Here is a 21,599-nt window from a genome sequence, read left to right on the forward strand (position 1 = left end):
GATTAGAGGGAGCAGATTTCTGAATGAATTGAGAAGGAATTTCTTCACCCAGAGGGTTATGAATCCATGGAATTCCCTGTCCAGTGAAGTAGTTGACACTACTTCAGTGAAGGTTTTTAAAGCTAAGGTAGATTTTTTTTTAGAAAAATAAAGGAGTTAAGTTATATGGTGAGAGGGCGGGTAAGTGGATCTGAGTCCACGGAAAGATCAGCCGTGATCTTCTTGAATGGTGGAGCTGGCTCAAAGGGTCAGATGGCCTACTCCAGCTCCTAGTTCTTATTTTTATGTTATGTATATTACAGTATATTATTTGTCCTCCTTAGTGTATACAGAACCAAAATATGTATTTAGTTAGTCAGCCATTTCTTTGTTTTCCATTATAAATGTCCATGTTTCTGACTGTAAGGAACCAACATTTACCTTCACTACTCTTTCTCTCTTCACACAACCACAGTTAGTTTGTAATGTTCCTTTGCAAGGTTACTCTTGGACTCATATTCTCCATTTCTTATGTCTTTGTCCTCCTTTGGTCAATTCTAAATTGCTCCCACTCCTCAGGTCTGTTGTTTTTACTGGCCAATTTGTGTGCCTCTTCCTAGGATCTAACATCTTTCACTTACCTTGTAAACAATGGTTCAATCACCTTTCCTGCTTTACTTTTGTACCAGACAGGAATGAACACATACAGAAATTGCTGGAGAAATTCAGCGGGTCTGGCAGCATATGACGACAAAGTTAAAAAAAATCTCACAACACCCAGGTTATAGTTCAACAAGTTTATTTGGAAGCAGGCAGTTGAAGGAGCAGCGCTGCAAAAGCTAGTGCTTCCAAATAAACTAGTTGGACTATAACCTGGTGTTATGAGATTTTTAACTTTGTCAACCCTAGTCCAATACCAGCTCCTCCACATCATGGCATATGAGGAGAGAAAGCAGAGTTATGTTTCAATTCCACGTGACTCTTGTTGAGAACTGAAATAAACTATTGTTGCCAGTCACCCATGCACTCTTTGAATGCTTGCATAGACAACACGTGCCTTATGTCATCAAAGTTTCTTCTGTTTAATTTCTGGATCCTAAGTCTCAAAATCAATGACATCATTTTCCATCTTGATGAGGAGTTAGATGAATTATGGTTGCTCAATCCCAAGGGTCCCCACTCAACTGGATTTCTAACTGCTCCCTTATCATTCCACAATACCCAGTCTCTAGTTGGTTCCTCAATGTATTGGTCTAGAAAGCCATCCAGGAATTCCTCCTCGATTGTATTGATTTGCCCAATCTAGATTCAGATTAAAGTAAACTATGCTTACAGGCATTCCTTTATTACAAGCCTGACATCAGTGGTGGGCAAATTGTTGGAGGGAGTTCTGAGGGACAAAATTTACACATCTTTGGAAAGGCAAGGATTGATTATGGACAGTCAGCATGCTTTGTTCATGGAAAATCATGTCCCAAACTTGATTGAGTTTTTTGAAGTAACAAAAAGGATTGTTGCGGGCATGATCGATATGGATTTCAGTAAGGCATTCAACAAAGTTCCCCATGGGAGACTAGTTAGCAAGGTTGTGTTCAGAAAAGATTTACGAGGATGTTGCCAGGGTTGGGGGATTTGAGCTATAGGGAGAGGCTGAACAGGCTGGGGCTGTTTTCCCTGGAGCGTCGGAGGCTGAGGGGTGACCTTATAGAGGTTTACAAAATTATGAGGGGCACGGATAGGGTAAATAGGCAAAGTCTTTTCCCTGGGATCGGGGAGTCCAGAACTAGAGGGCATAGGTTTAGGGTGAGAGGGGAAAGATATAAAAGAGACCTAAGGGGCAATGTTTTCACATAGAGGATGGTACAAGTATGGAATGAGCTGCCAGAGGATGTGGTGGAGGCTGGTACAATTGCAACATTTAAGAGGCATTTGTATTGGTATATGAATAGGAAGGGTTTGGAGGGATATGGGCCGGGTGCTGGCAGGTGGGACTAGATTGGGTTGGGATATCTGGTCAGCATGGACGGGTTGGACCAAAGGGTCTGTTTCCATGCTGTACATCTCTATGACTCTATAACTAGCCATTTAGATACAGAGCTGGTTCAAAGATTGAAGACAGTGGGTGATGGTGGAGGGTTGCTTTTCAGACTGGAGGCCTGCGACCAGTGGAATGCCACAAGGATCAGTGCTGGGTTCTCTCACTTTTTGTCATTTACATAAATGATTGGGATGTTAAAATAGGAGGTATAGTTTATAAAGTCATGAGGGGCATGGATAGGATAAATAGACAGTCATTTCTGAATGAATTGAATTTATTGTCACATGTACCAAGGCACAGTGAAAAGCTTTGTCTTGCAAGCAATACAGGCAGATCACAGAGTTAAGTAGCAAAGATAATCAATAATAGGTAAACAGCAGCAAAAACAAAAACACAGGTACAGGCGAATGTTAAGAGCTTGAGAGTCCATTCAGTATTCTAACGACAGTAGGATAGAAATTGTTGCGAAACTGGCTGGTGCGTGTGTTCAGGTTTCTGTACCTTCTCCCCGATGGTGAGGTTGTAGAAAAGCATTGCCAGGGTGGGATGGATCTTTGAGAATGCTGGCGGCCTTTCCTTCACAGCGGGCCTGGGAGATGGATTCTATAGATGGGAGGTTGGCCTTTGTGATTGTCTGGGCCTAGTTCACCACTCTCTGTAACCGTCTCTGATCTTGAATGGTACAGTTGCCATACCAGGTAGTGATACATCCAGACAGAATGCTCTCGATGGTGCATCTCTCAAAGTTGGTAAGGGTATTCGCCGTCATGCCACATTTCCTCAGCTGCCTGAGGTAGAAGAGACTTTGTTGGGTCTTTGTAACCAGTGCATCCACATGAAAGAAGAAAGCTTGTTGTGGATAACCACTCCCAGAAGCTTGACACTCTCCACTTGTTCCACCTCTGTGCTGTTAATATATAGGGGAGCATGAGTAACATCTCGTCGAAAGTCAATAATGAGTTCCTTGGTTTTGTCGGCATTAAGAGCTGGGGTGGGGGAGTCCAGAACTAGAGGGCAAAGGTTTAGGGTGATAGGGGAAAGATATAAGAGGGACCAAAGTGGCAATTATTTTATGCCGAGGATAATGCATATATGGAATGAGCTACCAGAGAAAGTGGTGGAAGCTGGTACAATTACAGCATTTAAAAGGCATCTGGATGGATGAATGAATAAGAAAGGCTTAGAGGGATATTGGCCAAGTGCTGGCAAATGGGACTCGATTAGGTTAGGATAGCTAGTTGGCCTGGGTGAGTAGGACCGAAGGCTCTGTTTCCTTGCTGTTCATCTCTTTGACTCTATAATGCCATTCCCAATATCACTCCTACAGTTTTGGGGTCATTATACAACTTCCACTAATGTTTTTGACTTGTTTGCAAGAGGCATTGGGTGATTAGTACATTAATTGCAAAGTCTTGATTATTGGTTTAAGGCAACAGCTTTCAGCAAATGGAGGGAGAAAACAACTGGCTTCTTCAAGCTTCAGGAGCTTTTACTGCAGAGATTAAACAACACTGCTCGTCCAGTAGTCTGGAGGCTTCTCACTGTCTGTTGTAAGGAGCCAAACCAAGCAGCTGTCAGGCTGATGACTTATGACATCCACAACTGCATTTGTGCAAGCCAATTAGTAGCCTGTAGCTGGCTGAATCATACTCTGTACTGCTAGCCTTTGCTGAGCCATCTTATCCCACCTCCCCTAACTTTTGCAAAGCGATAGTATAAACAATTCACAATGAGTTCCAGGAATCTCTCTTCAAAAATGCAGCAACTGCTTCTCCCGTCTTTGGTTTGAAAGACCGTCCTTTTCTAATTTAGTCTACAATTAAAAAAAGTAAAATGATGCAGTCTTGACATGGTCTCTTCAAGAAGAGAAAACCTCTGAGTGCAGCAGGTGCTAAACTGGAGAGGTACCAATACCTTTGCAGGGAGTTTTGCTGGTGCCATTTGGAGGGTTTAAACTGGTGTGGTCCGGGGGTGGGAAACAAAGCAGTAGGTAAGCATATAGAGTGATTGAGGCCAAGATAGAGGTTAAGTCAAGTCAGTCTAATAGGAAGAACAGGCAGGATCAGGTTAATAAACACCGCGGGACAGGCAGTCTGAAGTTTATTAATTTCAGTGTAAGGAGTATAGCAGGTCAGGCAAATGAGCTTCGAGCCTGGATTAGTAAGTGGAACTATGATGTTTATAGAAACTTGATTGAGAGAAGAGCAGGACTGGCAGCTCCACAACCCAGAGTTTAGATGTTTTAGGTGTAATAAGAGAGGGATATAAAAGGCTGGGGCAGTTTCATTGCTAGTTAAGGAGAATGTCACAACTGTACTGAGAGAAGACTTGGAGGCATCATCCAGCAAGGCAATCTGGGTAGAAATCAGGAATAGGAAAAGTACAGTCACTGTGATGATGTTATAACTATAGGCCTTCCAATAGCCAGTGGGAGATAGAGGAACAGCTATGTAAGCAGATCATGGAAAAATGGCCTAATCAAAGTCTTATCAAGCTACAATATGGCATCCGGACTCTTGTACTCAATTCACTGACCAATAAAGGCAGGCATGCCATCCACCTCCTTTGTCATGATATCTACTTGTGTGGCTACTTTCAGGGACCTATGTAATTGAGTCCCAAGGTTCCTCTGTACGTCAATGCTGTTCAGGGTCCTCCCATTAACTGTATAATTTTCCTTAACATTTGAGGAAATGTTAAGGAAGCACCTCACACTTATCTGGATTAAACTCCACCTGCCATTTCTGTACCCATTTCTGCAAATGATCTATATCTTACTGTATAGTTTGACAACCTTCTATGCTATCCACAACTCCACCGATCTTTGTCTTGCCTGCAAACTTACCAACCCATCCATTTACATTTACATCTAAGTTGTTTATATATATATATTACAAACAGCAGAGGTCCCGGTACAGATTTGAATGAAAATATTGGTGGTCTGAATCGTAAATTTGTAGATGATGCAAAAATTAGTGGAGTTGTGGTTAGTGAGGAAGGTTGTCAAAGGATACAACAGGATGTAGATTAGTTAGGAAGTTGGGCAGAGAAATTACAGGTGGAGGTTAACTCGGACAAGTGAGGTGATGCATTTTAGGAGGTCAAGTGCAAGAGGAAAGTAGACAACAAATGGCATGACGCTTAGGAGCATTGATATACAGAGGGATATTGGGGTGCAAGTCTGTACCTCTGTGAAAATAGCAACACAAGTTGATAAGGTGGTGAAGAAAGCGTATGGCATGCTTGTCCTCATTGGTCAAGGCATGGCGTATAAAAATTGCAAAGTTATGTTGCAGCTGTATAAAACTATATTTCAGCCACGTTTTGAAATATGCAGTTCTGTGGAAGGATGTAGAGGCTTTGGAGAGGATACAAAAGAGGCTTAGCAGGATTGGAATGTATTAGCTATAAGGAGAGTTTGGACAAACTTGGATTGTTTTTGCAAGAGAATTGGAGGCTGTGAGGCAACCTGACAAAGTGTATAAATTATGAAAGGCATGAATTGTCGGAATATTTTCCCCAGGATGGAACTGTCAAATACTAGGGAGCTTAGTTTTAAGGTGAGAGGGATAACGTTTAAAGGAGATGTCTGAGGCAAGGTTTTGATGCAAATGGTGGTAGATACCTGGAACATGCTGCTGGGGAGGTGGTGGAAGCAGGCACAATAGTAAAGATGTCTTGAGGTTTAATGTCAGTAGAGTCATAGAGATGTACAGCACAGAAACAGACTCTTCAGTCCAATTCATCCATGCTGACCAGATATCCTAAATTAATCTAGTTCCATTTGCCAGCACCTGGCCCATATCCCTCTAAACCCTTCCTATTCATATATACCCATCCAGATGCCTTTGAAATGTTGTAATTGTACCGGCCTGCACCACTTCCTCTGGCAGCTCATTTCATGCACACAGTGTGAAAAAGTTGCCCTTTAGGTCCCTTTTAAATCTTTCCCTTCTACCCTAAATTTATGCCCTCTAATCTGCACCAAATAAATGCCAGCATTGCATTTGCCTTCCTAACTACTGACTCAATCTGGAAGTTTACCTTCAGAGAAATCTGGATTAGGACTCCCAAGTCCCTTTGCACTTCATATTTCTGAATTTTCTCCCCATTTAGAAAATATACTTCTATTCTTCCAACCAAAGTATAGCCTCTTACTTTCCCACATGGTATTCCATCTGCTACTTCTTTGCCCACTCTCCTGACCTGTCTAAATTCTTCCACAGCCTCCCCACCTCCTCAATACTACCTGCCCCTCCACCTGTCTTTGTATCACCTGAAAACCTAGCCAGAATGCCCTCAGTTCCTTCATCTAGATCATTAATGTATAAAGTGAAAAGATATGGTTCCAACACTGAGCCCTGCGGAACTCCACTAGTCTCCGGCTGCCAACCTGAGAAGGACCCTTTTATCCTCCCTCTCTGCTTTCTACCAGACAGCCAAGCTTCAATCCATGCTATCACCTTGCCTGTAATACCGTTGGCACTCATCTTACTCAGCAGCCTCATGTACCTTGTCAAAGGCCTTCTAGAAGTCAAGTAGATAACATCCACTGGCTTTCTTTGGTCTAACCCGCTCATTACCTCCTCGAAGAATTTTCGTAGATTTGTCAGGCACGGCCTCCCCTTGATGAAGCTGTGCTGACTTTGCCCTATTTTACCATACACTTCCAAGTATTCAGAAATCTCATCCTTCACAATGGACTCCAAAATCTTACCAATGAATGAAGTCAGGCTAATCGGCCTATGATCTCACGTCTTTTGCCTTGCTCCCTTCTTAAACAGCTGGGTAATATTAGCGATTTTTCAGCTCTCTGGAACCCTCCCTGAATCTAGCAATTCCTGAAAGATCGCCACTAATGCCTCCACTATCTCTTCAGCTATCTCCTTCAGAATGCTGTGGTGTAGTCCATCTGGTCCAGGTGATTTATCCACCTTCAGACCTTTCAGTTTGTTCTAGCACCTTCTCCTTGCAGATGGCCACCATTCTCACCTCTACCCTGACTCTCTTGAATTTTTGGGATGTTACTCATGTTTTCCATCGTGAAGACTGTCACAAAGTACTTGTTTAGTTCCTCCGCAGGTTCCTTGTTTCCTATTACTACTTCTCCAGCATCATTTTCCAATGGTCCAAGGTCCACTTTTGTGTCTCTTTTATCCTTTATATATCTAAAGAAACTCTTGCAATCTTCTGGCTAGCTTAGCCTCATATTTAATCTTCTTCCTCCTCCTTTCTTTTTTAGTTGTCCTCTGCTGGTCTTTGTAGGCGTCCCATTGCCGTTTGCTGCATGAGATACTTTCTCTTTTGCTTTTATGCCATCCCTAACTTCTTTTGTCAGCCACGGTTGCCTCATCCTCCCTGTACCATGCTCCTTTTTCCTCGGGATGAATCTCTGCTGTGTCTCCTGAATTACTCCCAGAAACTCCTGCCATTGCTGTTCCCCTGTCTCCTGCTAGGCTCCTCTCCCAGTCAGTTCCAGCCAGCTTCTCCTTCATTCCTCTATAGTTACCTTTATTCAACTGTAATACCGTAACCTCTGATTCCACCTTCTCCCTGTCAAATTGCAAAGTAAATTCTATCATATTATGGTCACTGCTTCCTAAGGTTTTCTTTGGCTTAAGTTCCCTTATCAAGTCTGCCTCATTATACAACACTAAATACAGTATTGTCTGTTCCCTCATGGGATCCACCACAAACTGTTCCAAAAAGCCATCTCATAAACATTCCACAAATGCCTTTTCTTGCGATCCACTACTAACCTGATTTTCCCAATCCACCTGCACATTGATCACTGTAACCTACCCTTTCGGACGCATCTTTTCTGTTTCCTGGTGTATTTTGTGCCCAGAATACTATTTGGAGGCCTATGCTTAACTCCCATTGTGGTTTTTTAATCTTTGCGGATTTTATGTCATCTGACCCTATGTCGTTTCTTGCTATCGATTTAATTTAATTTCTTAATAATAAGGCAACCCTACCCCCTCTGCCCACCTGCCTGTATTTTCGATCCTTGGATATTTAGCTCCTAGTCCTGATCCCCTTGCAGCCATGTCTCCACATGATGCCCACCATATCATACCTGCCAATTTCAATCTTATTTTGTATTCTGCATGCATTCAGATACAACATTTTCAGCCTGTATTAACCATCCCTCTTCTCATTGTCATCCCTTTATGCGATGTGTTTGAAGTTAGATTCCTATCCTTTTCCAAACACACTGCCCTTTTTTATGTTCTGGAGATTTTAATAATCTGTTCTGAGTTCTCTTATCCTTTCAGATTTTTTCATATTTTTCCATACAGTTGAGTCCTCCCCTGCATGCTAACCTACTGTTTTCCTCCCCCGACCCCCTACTTTCTAGTTTAAATCCTGTTGACCACTCTATTGGAGATTTTTTCCTTTTTCTGTGTAATAAACATTGTTTTTTCATTAAGTGTGTTGGCAGCCTCTTGAGAATTAGTGACTGATCATCACAGGAACAAAATTGTAAAGATTAAAATTTAACAGTATTTCAAGTCAGATTTCACTCTGGGGTGCACTCTAGACCCCAGCTCAAGTACAGAAGCCCAGTTGAATTAAACAGACTACAAACCTCAAATAACATTGAGTTCACTCACCAGAGCTTTGTGTTTTCTAGAGGGGCTAAACTCTGTGTCGTGAAAACAAAGCGAAAAGCAAAGCAGAGTCAGACTGTTACGCAGGAATACGTCATCACACGTAAGTACAGAGCCCTTCCAGGTAATCAGCCATTCTCCCAGACTCCAGAAATTACACACGCAGACCGAATCCCTGTCATAAACCCTTGTTGATGGCAATTGATTTGGTCATACATTTTTGCCCAAAAAGCATCCTAATATAACTCAACCTTCACTGTAACACTGATATTTCCCACACCCCTCACTGTAACATTCTGATATAGTAACAGACATAGAAGCATATAAATTGGATACAAGAGCAGGCCATTTGGCCCTTTGAGACTGTACCAACGTTCGATATGATCGTGGCTGTTTCAGTAACCCAACTACCACATTCCCTCTATACTCCTTGATCCCTTTAGCTGCAAGGGCCACGTCCAGTTCTAACGAACTGGCCCCAACAGCTTTCAGTTGGACAGAATTCCACAGGATCACAACTCTGAGTGAAGCAGTCTTCCTCATTTCGATCCTGATTGGCTCACCCTTATTCTTAAATGTGACCCCTAGTTCTGGACGTCCCAACATTGGGAACATTCTTCCCACATTTAATCCCATCATGATTTTACATGTTTCTATGAGATTCCCTGTCCCCCAACATACTTCTAAATTCCAGTGAATACAAGCCCAGTCAATCCAGTCTTTCTTCATGTATCAGTCCTGCCAATCCAGGAATTAGTCTGGTGAACCTTTGTTGGATGCCCTCAATAGTAAGAATGTTCTTCCTCAGACTAGGAGACCAAAATTGCATACAGTTTTCAAGTTGTGGCCTCATCAAGACTGAAGCAAGACATTCCTACTCTTGTACTCAAATATCACCTGTATCCTTCACTGGAGCACTCAACACCCAACACCTCTCACTGTAACACTTGGATAGCACCCACACTCTCATTTTAAGAGTGACATGGACATGCATCACATTCCTCACTTTAACACACTGATATACCCCACATCCCTCACTGTAAGACTCTGATATACTCAGATGACTTAGAACTTTAAGGCTGTTATAAACAATATAATAATTGTTTATTTATCCGTTTGTTTTACATGCTTGCAGCGCATGCTCTGCCCATGTTCCGGGAACCCAGGCAGAAGAGCACCAGGAAACAGTTGGAGAAAGATCGCCTTGATCCTGTGAAATCCCACAAACCAGAACCTCCAGTATCCGGACCAGGTACTGTCGGCGTTATAGTTTCATCATCACTATTGTGAGCTGTTGGGCGCTGCTGGATCTGAAAACTATATGTTGGCTTGTGCTCTGAGTTACTGCGTGAGGTGTAATTTGAGCATCACTTTGGGATATTTATGTCAGAGTTTCTGTTGCAGGGCGTGGTGGACGTGTTGGTACTCATGGTGGAACGTTATCATCATTTATTGTGAAAAACATTGCTCTGGATAAAACGGATGACAGCAACCCACGGGAAGCTATCTTACGTCACGCAAAAGAAGCCGAACAAAATCCATACTGGGTGGCTCCGGCCTATGTGAAGTGAGTCTGATCAGTGTCTATCATTAAGAGTTTGTGACCTCACAGATTATGAAGTGGCAGGGCCAATAAATCTCTCTTGCATTTTTCTACAGCCCATCAGCCAGGGATTTCATCTCAAAGGCTTCTTTACCTTCTGTGCTCATTGCTTCCTCCACAGAATCATGAAACAAAACAGAAGTCTCAGTCTTCTGTACACAGTCTTCTGAATACAATCTTCAATTGTATTCAGCTGTGAAAAACAAGATATAGCATTGTGTACAAGAAAAACAGAAATTGCTGGAGACACTCAGCAAGTCTGACAGCATCTGTGGGGTGAAAACAGAGACAATATTTCAAGTCAGACGACTCTTCATGTGTTTGATGAAGAATCACTGGACCCAAACTTTTGACTCCATTTGCACATGGATAGTAGTGAGTTGAGGGATGCGTAGGTGAAGTTACTGTATTTTACATTAGGATTAAATCTCGGCACAACATCGTGGGCCAAAGGGCCTGTTCTGTGCTGTAGTTTTCTATGTTCTATGCTGCCAAACCCTCTGAGTTTCTCCAGCAATTTCTGTTTTTGTTTCAGATCTACTGTCCTTGTCCTTCTAGATGGAAATGGGCCGTGGAAAGGTGCTGTCTGAGGATCTTTGGTGAATTTCTGCAGTGCATCTATTAGGTAGTACATACTGAGCGTCAGTGGTAGAGAGGGTAGATATGGTGCCAATCAAGTGGCTGCTTTGTCCTGGTTGGTGTCAAGCTTCTGGAGTGTTGTTGGAACTATACCAATTCATGTAAGTGGGGAGTATTCCATCACCTTCCTGACTTGTGCCTTGTAGATGGTGGACAGAAATGGAATTGCTGCAGTATTCCTAGTCTCTGGATGCTCCTATAGCCACTTGTTTATGTAACAGGTCCGGTTGATTGTGGTGGATTCAGTGAAGGAAGCTCTGTTGAAAGTCAGGGCGCAGTGATGAGATTTTCTCTTATTGGAGATGGTCTTTGCCTGGTATTTGTGTGGTACGAATGTCACTTGCCAGTTGTCAGCCCAAGACTGGATGTTGCATTTTAACATGGACAGCTTCAGTATCTGAGGAGTTGTAAATGGTCCTGAATGTTGTGCAATCATTAGCAAACATCCACACTTCTGACTTTACAATGGAGGTAAAGTCATTGATGAAGCAGCTGAAGGTGGTCGCGCTTAGGACACTATATTGAGGAACTCCTGCAGAGATGTCCTGGAGCTGTGATGACTGAACTCCTATATAGTAGGTATGACTCCAACCAGCAGAGAGTTTGCCTCACTATACCCATTGATTCAAGTTTTGCTCAGGCTCGGTCGAATATGGCTTTGATGTCAACGGCTAACACTTTCACTCATCTCTCGAATTTAACTCTTTCATCGACGTTTGAACCAAGGCTGTAATGAGGTCGGGGCTGAGTGGCACTGGAGAAACCCAAACTGCGCGTCGCTGAGCAGATGCTGCCTGAAAGTACTGCTGGTGGCACCTCCCATCTCTGAATTGATGATCAAGAGTAGACTGATGGGGCAGTGATTGGCTTTGTCCTTTTTGTCCACATTGTCTGGTAAATACCAGTTTTGTTGCTATACTGGAACAGCTTGGTTAGGGGAGCAGCACGTTCTGGAGCGCTGGTCTCCAGTACTATTGCCAGAATGTTAGGACCCAAAGGCTTTGCAGTGTCCAGTGCCTCCAACTATTCTTGATATCACATGGAGTGAATCAATTTGACTGAAAACTATTCCCTGTGTTGTCGGGGACTGCTAGAAGAGGCTGAGATGTATCATCCACTCAGCACTTCTGGCTGAAGATTATTCAAATGCTTCAATCTTATCTTTTACACGGGGCTCCTCTATCATAGAGGCTGGGAATCATTGTGGAGCCAGCTCCTCTAGTGATGTTTAATTGTGAGGATCATTCAGGACCAAGTGTGGCAGGACTGCGCAGCTTAGGACTGATCCATAGCTCTGTCACTTGCTGCTTATGCTGTTTGGAAATGCAAGTGATTCTGTTTGGTAACTTCACCAGGTTGACTCATTTTTCGATATGCCCTCCTGCACTCTTAGTTAAATCAGATTTGAGCCTTGGCTTGATGTTAATGGTGGAGTGGCAGGATATGCCAGGCCATGAGGTTATGGATTGTTTTTTGGAGTACGCTTCTGATGACCCATATGGATGGCCAGTTTTCAGTTGCTGGATCTCTGCGAAGTCTGTCCCCTTCAACACACTGACAATGTCACGCAACACAATAGAGGGTATTCTTAATGTGAAGGCAGGTCTTCATCGCCCCAGGACTGTGCAGTGGTCACTCGGACCGATATTGTCATGGACAGGTGTACCTATGCCAAATGGCAGATTGGTGAGACTGAGGTCAAATATGCTTTTCATTCTTATTGATTCTCTCACCACCTGCTGCAGTCCCACTGTAATTGCAATGTCCTGTAGGACCTAATCAGCTCAATCAGTAGTGTTGTTGCCAAGCCACTCTTGATGATGGATATTGAAATTCCCCACCCAAAAAACACTGTGCCCTTGCCATCCTCAGTGCTTCCTCCAAGTATTGTTCAACATGGTGCAATACTGATTCATTAGCTGAGGAGAGTGGTACATGGTAATCAGCAGGTTTCCTTGCCCATACTTGATCTGATGCCATGAGAGTTCATTGATTCTGGAGTCAATGCTGCGGGCTCCCAGCGCAACTCTCTCCTGACTGTGATTGGTCTAATGTGCCGATGGGACAGGATATATCCAGGATGGTGATTGTGGTGTCTGGGGGGACATTGTCTATAAGGTATGATTCTGTGAGTGTGACTGTGCCAGGCTATTGCTTGACTAGTCTGTGAGACAGCTCTCCCCAAGTTGGCGCTAGCCCCCAGATGTTACTAAGCAAGACTTTGCAGTATCAATAGGACTGTTTTGGTCATTGTCATTTCTGATGTCTGGGTTAACGCCAGGTGATCAGTTTGGCTTCAGTTTTTTATCAAGACTTCATAGAAATTGATACAACGAAGTGGCTTGCTAATATGAATTTCTACCTCCTTAGCCAGCTAGGGAACTCTGCAGTTTTTTTCCTAGCTTTTGCATGAGAAAGAATATATCTTTTCACTGTACCTGCAACACCTGCTCCTTGAGGTGTTGTTCAGTCATTGATTTCCAATCCTGTCCTTGCTCCATTGAAGATTGTTGTCTGTCAAATGGTCCCCCAATAACATTTGATCCATTTGGCTCGTGTTATTTCCAAAAGCCAGGTCTAACAATGCATTTTTCCTTGTTAGGCTGGGCATATACTGCTGTAGGAAACTCACTGAACACAATCCAGGAACACCTGCCTCTCATTGCGCCTATCCTTCAAATATCTCAGCTCATATGTAATTGAAGTTCCCATTATGCCGACTGTATAATGCTGACAACTCCCTGTAATTTCCCTGCAAATTTGTTCCTCTACATCTTTTGTGGTCTGTAGACTGCACCTAGAAATGTAATTGTACACTTTTTATTCAGTACCTGAGCCAAATTGCCACTGTCTTTGAACTCTGAGACATCCTCCTTCTCCAGAATTACAATTGTTCCTTAAGTGACACTGCTATTTCTCCTTTCCTTTCTTTTCTGACTTTCATGATCAACTTTTATCCAGGAATATTTAGCACCCAGTTTTGCCTTTCTTTGCCTGTGACCAGTGGTGTTCCACTGGAATCCGTCTGGAACCACTGTTGTTTGTGATATATGTAAATGATTTGGAGGAAGGTATCGGTTGCCTGATTAGCAAGTTTGCAGATGACACTAAGATTGGTGGAGTAGCAGATAGTGAAAGGGACTGTCAGAGCATACAGCAGAATATAGATAGACTGGAGAGATGGGCAGAGAAATAGCAGATGGAGTTCAATCCGGGCAAATGCGAGGGGATGCATTTTGGAAGATGCAATTCCAGAACAGATTATACAGTAAATTGAAAAGTCCTGAGGAAAATTGACTTACAGAGAGATCTTCGAGGAGAAAATGAGGACTGCAGATGCTGGAGATCAGAGCTGAAAATGTGTTGCTGGAAAAGCGCAGCAGGTCAGGCAGCATCCAAGGAGCAGGAGAATCGACGTTTCAGGCATGAGCCCTTCTTCAGGAATGAGGAAAGTGTGCCCAGCAGGCTAAGAGAAAAGGTAGGGAGGAGGGACTTGGGGGAGGGGCGTTGGAAATGCGATAGGTGGAAGGAGGTCAAGGTGAGGGTGATAGGCCGGAGTGGGGGTGGGGGCGGAGAGGTCAGGAAGAAGATTGCAGGTTAGGAAGGCGGTGCTGAGTTCGAGGGTTGGGACTGAGACAAAGTGGGGGGAGGAGAAATGAGGAAACTGGAGAAATCTGAGTTCATCCCTTGTGTTTGGAGGGTTCCTAGGCGGAAGATGAGGCGCTCTTCCTCCAGCCGTCGTGTTGCTATGGTCTGGCGATGGAGGAGTCCAAGGACCTGCATGTCCTTGGTGAAGTGGGAGGGGGAGTTGAAGTGTTGAGCCACGGGGTGGTTCGGTTGGTTGGTCCGGGTGTCCCGGACGTGTTCTCTGAAACGTTCCGCAAGTAGGCGGCCTGTCTCCCCGATATAGAGGAGGCCACATTGGGTGCAGCGGATGCAGTAAATGATGTGTGTGGAGGTGCAGTGAATTTGTGGCGGATATGGAAGTATCCCTTGGGGCCTTGGAGGGAAGTGAGGGGGGAGGTGTGGGCGCAAGTTTTGCATTTCTTGCGGTTGCGGGGGAAGGTGCCGGGAGTGGAGGTTGGGTTGGTGGGGGGTGTGGACCTGACGAGGGAGTGACGGAGGGAGTGGTCTTTTCGGAACGCTGATAGGGGAGGGGAGGGAAATATATCCCTGGTCGTGGGGTCCATTTGGAGAAGGCTGAAATGACGACGGATGATACACTGTATATGGAGGTTGGTGGGGTGGTAGGTGAGGACCAGTGGGGTTCTGTCCTGGTGGCGATTGGAGGGGCGGGGCTCAAGGGCGGAGGAGCGGGAAGTGGAGGAGATGCGGTGGAGAGCATCGTCGATCACGTCTGGGGGGAAATTGCGGTCTTTGAAGAAGGAGGCCATCTGGGTTGTACGGGTATTGGAATTGGTCCTCCTGGGAGCATTTGCGGAAGGAATTGTGAGTATGGGATGGCGTTTTTGCAGGGGGGCAGGGTGGGAGGAGGTGTAGTCGAGATAGCTGTGGGAGTCGGTCGGTTTGGAGTAAATGTCCATGTTGATTCGTTCACCCGTGATAGAAATGGAAAGGTCTAGGAAGGGGAGGGAGGAGTCTGAGACGGTCCAGGTAAATTTGAGGTTGGGGTGAAAGGTGTTGGTAAAGTGGATGAACTGTTCAACCTCCTCGTGGGAGCACGAGGCAGCGCCGATACAGTCATCGATGTAGCGGAGGAAAAGGTGGGGGGTGGTGCTAGTGTAGCTACGGAAGATGGACTGTTCCACATATCCTACGAAGAGGCAGGCATAGCTGGGGCCCATGCGGGTGCCCATGGCTACTCCTTTGGTTTGGAGGAAGTGGGAGGATTGGAAAGAGAAGTTCTTCAGGGTGAGGACCAGTTCAGTCAGTCGAAGGTGGGTGTCAGTGGAAGGGTACTGGTTGGTACAGCGGGAAAGGAAGAGGCGGAGGGCTTTGAGCCCTTCATGATGGGGGATGGAGGTGTACAGGGATTGGATGTCCATGGTGAAGATAAGGCGTTGGGGACCGGGGAAGTGAAAATCATGGAGGAGGTGGAGGGCGTGGGTGGTGTCCCGAACGTAGGTGGGGAGTTCTTGGACTAAGGGGGACAGGACCGTGTCAAGGTATGCAGAGATGAGTTTGGTGGGGCAGGAGATCTGGGTGTTCAGGTCCATTGTTCCCTAAAGGTGGCAATGCAGGTCAGTAAAGTGGTCAAAAAGGCATTGAGCCTGCTTCCCTTAATTGGACGGGGTATTGAGTACAAGAGTCAGCAGGTCATGTTACAGTCGTATAGGACTTTGGTTTGGCTGTATTTGGAATACTGCGTACTGTTCTGGTCGCCACATTACCAAAAGGATGTAGATGCTTTGGCGAGGGTGCAGAGGAGGTTCACCAGGATGGTGCCTGGTATGAAGGGCACCAGCTATGAAGAGAGGTTGAATAGATTAGGATTATTTTCATTAGAAAGACTGAGGTTGAAGGGGGACCTGATTGAGGTCTACAAAATCATGAGAGGTATAGACAAAGTGGATAGCAAGAAGCTTTTTCCCAGAGTAGGGGAACTCAATTACTAGGGGCCAAAAGTTCAAAGTGAGAGAGGAAATGTTTAAGGGAGATATGTGTGGAAGGTTCTTTACGCAGAGGGTGGTGGGGGCATGGAAGGTGTTGCCAGCGGAGGTGATAGAGACTGGAACGATATCGCTTCATTTAAGATGTATCCAGACAGATACATGAATGGACAGGGAGCAGAGGGATATGGATCCTTAGAAAATGGGTGACAGGTTTAGCTAGAGGATCTGGATCGGCGTAGGTTTGGAGGGCCTAAGGGCCTGTTCCTGTGCTGGAATGTTCTTTGTTCTTTGAGCTAGATCTCTGTCACTGCTGCAGCATCATAATCCCACACTGTAAGCTGCTTCAGTAATATCCCAGCCTTCCTTACTGTATTCAGTGCATGTATGTACATGCTTGTTAACCCTGTTTTGGACTTAATTTCTTTCTCCCCTTCTCTGACTTTACCTATTTTCTTACTGTTTTTCTCTGCAAATGCCAGCTGTATCCCTAAGTATTTGGCGTGTCCTGCTAATTTCCTCTAATATTCTCTTTTAGCTCCCACATCCCTTCCAAGTTAGTTTAATGCCCTCTCAATTGAAGTAGCAAAATACCTTACAAAGATCTCAGTTCCAACTCTGTTTAGCTGCAACCTGTCTAGCTTGCACATCTTCCTCAGGACCAGAGCCAAGCCCAGTCTCCCAGGAATCTAAAGCCCTTCTTCTGCACCATCTTTCCAACCAAGAGTTTATCCTCTTAATACCTGGAGTACTGCGTGCAGTTTTGGTCTCCAAATTTGAGGAAGGACGTTCTGGCTATTGAGGGAGTGCAGCGTAGGTTCACGAGGTCAATTTCCGGAATGGCAGGACCTATCATATGTGGAAAGATTGGAGCGACTGGGCTTGTATACACTTGAGTTTAGAAGGATGAGAGGAGATCTGATTGAGACGTATAAGATTATTAAAGGATTGGACACTCTGGAGGCAGGAAGCATGTTTCCGCTGATGGGTGAGTGCCGAACCAGAGGACACAGTTTAAAAATAAGGGGTAGGCCATTTAGGACAGAGTTGAGGAGAAACTTCTTCACCCAGAGAGTGGTGGGTGTGTGGAATGCTCTGCCTCAGAAGGCAGTGGAGGCCAAGTCTCTGGATACTTTCAAGAAAGAGTTGGATAGAGCTCTTAAGGATAGTGGAATCAAGGGTTATAGGGATAAGGCAGGAGCAGGATACTGATTGTGGATGATCAGCCATGATCAAAATGAATGGTTTTCATTTGGCTTGAAGGGCCGAATGGCCTACTCCTGCACCTATTGTCTATTTCTGTACTTACTTGTGCATAGCACTGGGAGTAATCCAGAGATAACTACATTTTTGATCCTGCCTGTCCTCCATCTACAAGGCAGAAATGTGATGGAATATCCCCCAACTGCCTTAATGAATGCAGTTTAAATAACACTTAAGAAATTTGACACCATCAGAGATAACAACAGCCCTCTTGAATAATTCCACATCCACCAAATATTTATTCCCTCCACCACTGATGTTTAGAAGCAGCAGTGTGTACTACCTACAGGTTGCACTGCAGAAATTTACCAAGGTTCCTTTGTTAGCACCTTCCAAGCCTACAACCGCTTTCATCTACAACGATAAGGGCAACAAATACATGGGAACACCACCACCTACAAGTTCCCCTCCAAGCCGCTCACCATCCTGGCTTGGAAAGATATTGCCATTTCTTTATGTCGCTGTGTCAAAATCCTGAACTACTTTAAAAGTAAAATACTGTAGATACTGGAACTCTGAAGCAAACACAAAAATGGAGAAAGTCAGCTAGTTTGGCAGCAACTATGTATTGAGAAAGAGTTAATGTTTTCAGGATGGTATGGCTCTTCAGAAACCTGAAAGGATAGTAGAGGCAGAACCGTATTAAAAGGGTATCTGAATATACACCTGATGTTCCATTATTTTGAGGTAGGTTGGAGCATGGAGTAATCAGATAAATCATGATCTCATTTAATGGAAGAGCAGTCTCAAGAGGCCCAGCTGACCTCCTCCATCCCTTCTATATTGAGGTGACCATAACAAATAGGAAAGGGACGAGGTGGTTCAATCTCTCAAGCCTGCTTTGCTATTTAAGAGGGTCATGGATGATTCAACATTCCTAATCTCCACACTCCTGCCTTTTCCTCTTAACCCTTGATTCCCAAGATGTCAAGAATCTATCTTAGCCTTAAATAAACACTGAGCAAAGAAATTCCTTTTTATCTCAGCCTTAAATTACTGTCCTTTTCTGCTGAGACTAAGCAGTCTTGCCCTGGACTCTCCAATGAGGGGAAAATGTTCCAACATAATTTCTCAGCTCTTACATTCTACACCTTAGCTAATAAAGGATTTTACTCTGAGGAAGGGTCACTGGACCCTAAACGTTGACTCTGATTTCTCTTCACAGATGCTGCCGACCTGCTGAGCTTTTCCAGCCTTTTCTGTTTTTGTTTCTGATTTCTAGCATCCACAGTTCTTTCAGTTTTTGTAAAGGATTTTAAATCACCCTACCAACCTGTCATGCTACCTTCAGGGATCTGTGGACATTCACCCTTACTTCCTATACACCTCTCAGTACTCTCTCATTAACTAAGGCAAAGAAATCCCCAACAATTAATCTCCCAAATGTCTCATTTCACTCTTCTCCAGATTAAATTCTGTTTGCCACTGCCCCAGCCACTGACCAGTTCATTGAAATCTTCCTGCCATATCCACTCCCCTCTTCACTGTCACACATCAAACTTCTTGATCATAGCTCTTGCATTTAAGTCCAAATTGTTATTTATACTAGAAAGAGCAAAGGACCTAATGCTGAATATTGTGGCTGACAAAGGAAGTCAGGAAATCTATCAAAGAAAAAGAGAGATCCTATAAAGTGGCCAAGAGCACTGGGAAATCAGAAGATTGGGAAGGCTACAAAAACAAACAGAGGATAACAAAGAGAGAAATAAGGAAGGAGAGGATCAAATATGAAGGTAGACTAGCCAGTAATATTAGAAATGATAGTAAAAGTTTCTTTCAATACATAAGAAACAAACGACAGGCAAGAGTAGGCATTGGGCCACTTCAAACTGATGCTGGAAGCCTAGTGATGGGAGATAAGGAAATAGCAGGAGAACTTAATAAGTACTTTGCATCAGTCTTCACAGTGGAAGACATGAGTAATATCCCAACAATTAAAGGGAGTCAGGGGGCTGAGTTGAGTATGGTTGCCATTACAAAAGAGAAAGTGCTAGACAACCTAAAAGGTCTTAAAATTGATAAATCTACTGGCCCTGATGGGCTACATCCTAGAGTTCCGAGGAGGTAGCTGAGGAAATAGCGGAGGCGTTGGTTGAGATCTTTCAAAAGTCACTGGAGTCGGGGGAAGTCCCGGATGATTGGAAGATCGCTGTTGTAACCCCCTTGTTCAAGAAAGGATCAAGGCAAAAGATGGAAAATTATAGGCCAATTACCCTAACCTCGGTTGTCGGTAAAATTCTAGAATCCATCATGAAGGACGAGGTTTCTAAATTCTTGGAAGAGCAGGGTCGGATTAGAACAAGTCAACATGGATTTAGTAAGGGGAGGTCGTGCCTGACAAACCTGTTGGAGTTCTTTGAAGAGGTGACAAGTAGGTTAGACTGGGGAAACCCAGTGGATGTGGTCTACCTAGACTTTCAAAAGGCCTTTGATAAGGTGCCACACGGGAGGCTGCTGAGCAAGGTGAGGGCCCATGGTGTTCGAGGTGAGCTACTGGTATGGATTGAGGATTGGCTGTCTGACAGAAGACAGAGAGTTGGGATAAAAGGTTCTTTTTCGGAATGGCAGCCGGTGACAAGCGGTGTCCTGCAGGGTTCAGTGTTGGGGCCGCAGCTGTTCACATTATATATTAATGGTCTGGATGAAGGGACTGGGGGCATTCTAGTGAAGTTTGCCAATGATGCAAAGTTAGGTGGACAGGCAGGTAGTACTGAGGAAATGGGGAGGCTGTAGAAGGATCTAGACAGTTTGGAAGAGTGGTCCAGGAAATGGCTGATGGAATTCAATGTGAGCAAATGCGAGGTCTTGCACTTTGGAAAAAAGAATACAAGCATGGACTACTTTCTAAACGGTGAGAAAGTTCGTAAAGCCAAAGTTCAGAGGGATCTGGGAGTGCTAGTTGAGGATTCTCCAAAAGTAAACATGCAGGTTGAGTCCGTGATTAAGAAAACGAATGCAATGTTGTCAATTATCTCAAGAGGGTTGGAATATAAAAGCACCGTTGTGCTACTGAGACTTTATAAAGCTCTGGTTAGGCCCCATTTGGAGTACTGTGTCCAGTTTTGGTCCCCAGACCTCAGGAAGGACATACTAGCACTGGAGCGTGTCCAGCGAAGATTCACACAGATGATCCCTGGAATGGTAGGTCTAAAATATGAGGAACGGCTGAGAATCCTGGGATTGTACTCATTGGAGTTTAGAAGATTAAGGGGAGATCTAATAGAAACTTACAAGATAATACATGGCTTGGAAAGGGTGGACGCTAGGAAATTGTTTCCGTTAGGCGAGGAGACTAGGACCCGTGGGCACAGCCTTAGAATTAGAGGGGGTAAATTCAGAACAGAAATGCGGAGACATTTCTTCAGCCAGAGAGTGGTGGGCATGTGGAATTCATTGCCACAGAGTGCAGTGGAGGCTGGGACGCTAAATGTCTTCAAGGCAGAAATTGATAAATTCTTGATGTCACAAGGAATTAAGGGCTATGGGGAGAATGCGGGTAAGTGGAGTTGAAATGCCCATCAGCCATGATTGAATGGCGGAGTGGACTCGATGGGCCGAATGGCCTTACTTCCGCTCCTATGTGTTTGGTCTCATGGTCTAACTCCACTGGAACTAGCCTTCCAGTTACAAAATGAGCAGTAAACTGCACACATCATCCTTTCTTGGTACCTTAGTTCTCATGAAGGCTTTTGATCTTGTCAGCAGAAAGTGACTCTGAAACTACTGCATAAAATCAGCAGTCTACCTGGACTTTGTTTCGTCTTTGCATGAGAACCTGCATAGTTTCCTCAGTTATAATTGAGCAGCATCAGTCACTGCCCAGATGAGAAGTTGGGGAAAGCTGGACTGCACCTTGCTGCCCACATTCTTTGGCATATTTTCCTCTACCCTTG

The 21,599-nt window shown here is 44.4% G+C and overlaps 1 protein-coding gene across 1 annotated transcript in view; it reads left to right on the plus strand.

Moving 5' to 3' along the window:
• wdr70 (WD repeat domain 70) overlaps positions 1 to 21,599 on the plus strand; it is a 196,605-nt gene that overhangs the window by 173,007 nt on the left and 1,999 nt on the right. Inside the window, exons 15-17 of the mRNA XM_087975431.1 lie at positions 8,655 to 8,734; positions 9,767 to 9,883; positions 10,036 to 10,198. Of these exons, the coding sequence (XP_087831557.1) occupies positions 8,655 to 8,734; positions 9,767 to 9,883; positions 10,036 to 10,198 (360 nt within the window). The remainder of the gene's footprint in view (positions 1 to 8,654; positions 8,735 to 9,766; positions 9,884 to 10,035; positions 10,199 to 21,599) is intronic.

The sequence above is a fragment of the Chiloscyllium plagiosum genome, unplaced genomic scaffold (genome assembly GCF_037043375.1).
Source record: "Chiloscyllium plagiosum isolate Xiang-an unplaced genomic scaffold, Cpla_swu_hap1 HiC_scaffold_2, whole genome shotgun sequence".
Lineage (NCBI taxonomy): Eukaryota > Metazoa > Chordata > Chondrichthyes > Orectolobiformes > Hemiscylliidae > Chiloscyllium > Chiloscyllium plagiosum.